The sequence below is a fragment of the Arachis ipaensis genome, chromosome B01 (assembly GCF_000816755.2).
Source record: "Arachis ipaensis cultivar K30076 chromosome B01, Araip1.1, whole genome shotgun sequence".
NCBI lineage: Eukaryota > Viridiplantae > Streptophyta > Magnoliopsida > Fabales > Fabaceae > Arachis > Arachis ipaensis.
In genome coordinates this window covers 130,834,936-130,839,041 of record NC_029785.2, presented here as the reverse complement: position 1 = coordinate 130,839,041, position 4,106 = coordinate 130,834,936, and the positions used below count along the sequence as shown (strand labels likewise).

The window sequence follows — 4,106 nt, the reverse complement described above, 5'->3', positions numbered from 1 at the left end:
AAAAAAAAGAAAAAAAAGTGTTAAAATAATAGTTCAACATATAGCTTAATAGTTAGAACTATAGGGAGACCTAGAAAAACCATACATAAAACTATTAACATTTAGATCGAATACCAAGATGTTGTTTGATTATTGTAACTAATCCCACCTAGTGGGACAAGACTTAGTTGCTCTTATTGTATTGTCATCCCCACACATGCAGTGATCAGCTGGAGCATATTAAGAATAGATAAACTAGAGCAAAACTAATATGGAAGGGGTATCATGTATCACGGGGGCATAATCTCTGAACTCTGTCATTCTTCAATCCGTAGAGAAAAAAGAAAATTTGGTCTTGGCCTCTTCACCACCAGCAACAGTCATGCATTAATCAACATAACTTTATAAAGCTAAGTACTATCACACTCAATTATTGTAAGTTCTACTCAGAGGAGGCTAAGCATCAAGCTACTAAAGACAATCTTAGTGTGATTGCTATTTAGATACATAATCCTAATTTTTATGTCTTCCCTTGTAAGAGAGGATTACAAGTACAACCCTCCAATGAATAATAACAAATTGAAAAAGAGCAAAATAAGGAAAATTGCATCAGAATATATTAAATAATGAGAAATTGGCCAGTGGTTTGAGTTTCTACAGTTAGAACTAGCTTGTTTGCAGTGGCACACTGACCTTAACCGTGAAGAAGGTTTTGATGGGTCAATGTAGAGCTGAATGGCAGACAAGGAAACATTGTAATACTGCGTCACGGATTCACTCCCATTCAACATCAGAGGTACACCCGCCCCATATGCACTCCATTCCTTAAAAGATTCCCACAAGTCCCCAAGCACAAAGTATGGATGTAACTCGGCCTCCGTTGGCTTCCACTTCTTAGAGCTTGTCTGTTGATTCCCAAAAGAAAAAGAAAGTTTCCACCCAAATAAGCCAAATTGCCCTTTGAAACAAACCCAAACAACCGAAGCTATCTTGAATAGCAAGGGCATTCTAATTATATATATACGCCACCTTCTTTGCAATAGCTCAATTTAAGGAAAATCTCAAAGCAAGGCATAAATTATAAAAAACATTGGTAGCATTCATCTATAAACGAAGCATTGATTAACTCAAGATCCCTTTTTTTCTTAAAAAAAAAAAAATCACTAGTAGGGTCCATTGCTCCTACTTCCCTACAAATAGAGAAAATTCACCTCATCGGTCATGCGAAAAGCAAAGAGTGATATGAATATCAAAATTAAAAAAGAAAAATCGTTGCAGGATGAAGAAAAGGATTGAATTGATGAGAACCTTGGGGAGATATTGGGCGGGAACAAGGGGAGTGGTGTACTCCAAGAAGCGATCCAAATTGGAGATGTCAGATGTAGCGCGCGAAGAAATCGAGCAATCGGAGGAGGAGCCGGGCCTGTTCTCCGACGAGGTTCTGGAAAGCGAGGACCTCTGCGGCGGGTCGTGGTGGTGGTGGTACTGGTGGTTGGGGTGGTGCTGCTTCTCCCTGTGTTTGCGGAGGGGCGGGGGGCTGTAGAATCGATTATCTCCGAGGTGGCGATTCCGGGTGCGGTTTCCGCCGGATATAGCGGCGCCACCAGTGGCCGACATTGAGTTTGAGAAATAGGAGGCGTAAAACGACGACGTGTTGGGGATGTTAGGTTAAGAGTGTGAGTGAAAGTAACTAAGTGGAGAGTGGAGAAGAGTTGAGGGTTTAACCTATTTTATGCTATTCCCTATGTCTCACGCATAGTCAAAACGTTTGTTTCTTATTTTATCGCGCGTGTTTAAATTATTATACTGAGACGGGTTGTTTTAGTTTATGCAATGCTCCATGCCACGTCACTTAATCCGTAAATCACTACACTTTCCTGTATTCCTATTCCCTAGATTTACACCCCATGTGGAAATTAATACCAATTCAGTATTCAAAAAATCTAACCGCTAATAAAATAGTATCCGAAAAATATTATCCACGAAAAGAATATTAATTCAATATATTTAGTCATAATGTCTCATCTAGAGGTGTACGGGATCGAATTGGATCGGATTCAATATCTATAGTTTTTAAATTTGTATTTGATCTATATATTTGCAAATTGAATCTAATATTAGATATATCTATAAAATATAAATTTTTTTAAAATTTATTTTTATTACAAAATAATATGATAATTATTAGTTAAAATAAAACATAACAAAATATTTACTTATTTATTTACTCATTTTTGTAGATTGAATATGCGGATATTTATACAAAATCTGCAACCTGATCCTATTAGTGTGCGGACCGAATCCATATCTTCAATTTTTGATTCGGATTCGGATAAATATCGCGAATATGTAGATCGGATCCGATCCATGAACACCCCTAGCTCATCTGTCGAACATAATTTTATGTTTTAATATTCTATACTTATAAACAAACGTAGTCATATAGTTTGATATTGTGCCTATCATTGACGAAGTAAGTACGCAACATATGTTTCATATTCACTAACAAACCCAAATGCAATAGTCAAAAATTAAGTTGTATGTTGAGTTTGAACATATAGGTGCGGATGGAATTCAACATGACCTAGACATAAAAGATGATAAAACTAAAGTGACGAAAGAACAGTAATAACAAAAAAGACTTTGAATCTAACTACGGAGCCTGTGGCGAGAATGAGGATGGTGATGGGAGAGGTGAGGCAGTTGTGAAAAACATAATAATTCCATCCGCAGTCAGTCAGTCCTTCGATGTTCCACCTTTTATGTGTAGCTTGGACCTTGACGCTATGTATGCATTGAAATTATCTGAATATATGAATATAGGTACGTGAGGAGTGAGTAATATATTTTTCTCTGTAGGTGTTGTTGTTCTTAAAGATGGGGAGTTCAGGATCGAAATGGAATACAGTTTCAATAATCGGTTGTTGCGGCAATTAGGAGTTACACTATCTTTAGAGGAGTCGATTACATTGTGTATGAGTTTGAGTCACATACATTGTATGTAAAATGCAAGACATATGGTCGTGGGTGCGATTGGTCTATTCAATCTTGCTTGATACGGAAGAAAAATTGTTGAGAAATACGGAGATATAACGGGAGGCACACGTGCACGATGAAAATGATTCACAAGATCACTCCAAATTGCACTCAGACATGATTGCAGAGACTATAAGGCCATTGGTTGAAATCGCTCCATTTCTGAAGGTGAAATCTATAATTACGGAAGTTCTGTCCAGGTTCAATTACAATATTGATTACCGGAAGGCTTAGTTGAAAAAGCAGAAATTGATCAAAAAATTCTTCGATGATTGGGAAGATTTTTACCAAGATTTGCTAATGTGATGCACGGTAATGATTCAGAAGATGTCTGGCTCAGTTGTCCAAATAGAAACACTATTCCTATATAACGAGAGTGAAGAGTTGGACGGTGTCAGGGCACTTTACCGAATATTCTGGAGTTTCAATCTATATATTAGAGCGTTCCGACATTGCAAGCCTCTAGTTCAGGACTTCAGGTTGACGGCACACGTCTTTACAAAAATATAAAGGTACCCTTTTAGTTGCAGTTGCATAATATGTGAACCAAAATATTGTGTCAATTGTTTTTGTCATCATGGAAGGAGAGACTGGAGATGCGTGATACTTTTTCTTCAGTAATTTACGAAGGCATATTGTTAGGAGCGACAGTGTAGAGATAATATTCGATTACTATGAATCAATAAAGGCAGCAGTCTAGCAATATTGATTGGAAATCTCCCTATTCTTTCTTTATTTCTCACTTCAACGAGTGAAGCAAGTTTTGTCTATGCCGAATTTAAAGGCCAAATCATTACTGCATCACTTATTCCTGAACACACATCTATCTCCTGCATGCAGGTAGGCACAACTCGCGTGTTGAAAAAGAGATTAAAAGGAGTCTGAAAAGGTGCACATAATCTCTGAAAAAGTAACCAAAATCTCTGACAAAAAAAAGCACCACGCCTCTTACGTGTTGAGCAATAATTGACACCTATACAATACGTCTGTAAATTGTGTCAGGACAACTCTAAACGTCCACAAATACTATAAATCACCTCAAATATTAATATGCAGTTAATACACTACTTATTTTTTTATATAAAAAATAA

At 37.0% G+C, this 4,106-nt stretch overlaps 1 protein-coding gene across 1 annotated transcript in view; it reads right to left on the bottom strand.

Moving 5' to 3' along the window:
* The window catches only part of LOC107638936, a 4,010-nt gene extending 2,274 nt beyond the window's left edge, over positions 1 to 1,736 (bottom strand). The window contains exons 1-2 of the mRNA XM_016342336.2: positions 1,288 to 1,736; positions 673 to 884 (exon numbers count right to left, since the gene is read on the bottom strand). Coding sequence (XP_016197822.1) covers positions 673 to 884; positions 1,288 to 1,596 — 521 coding nt within the window. The 5' untranslated portion in view covers positions 1,597 to 1,736. The remainder of the gene's footprint in view (positions 1 to 672; positions 885 to 1,287) is intronic.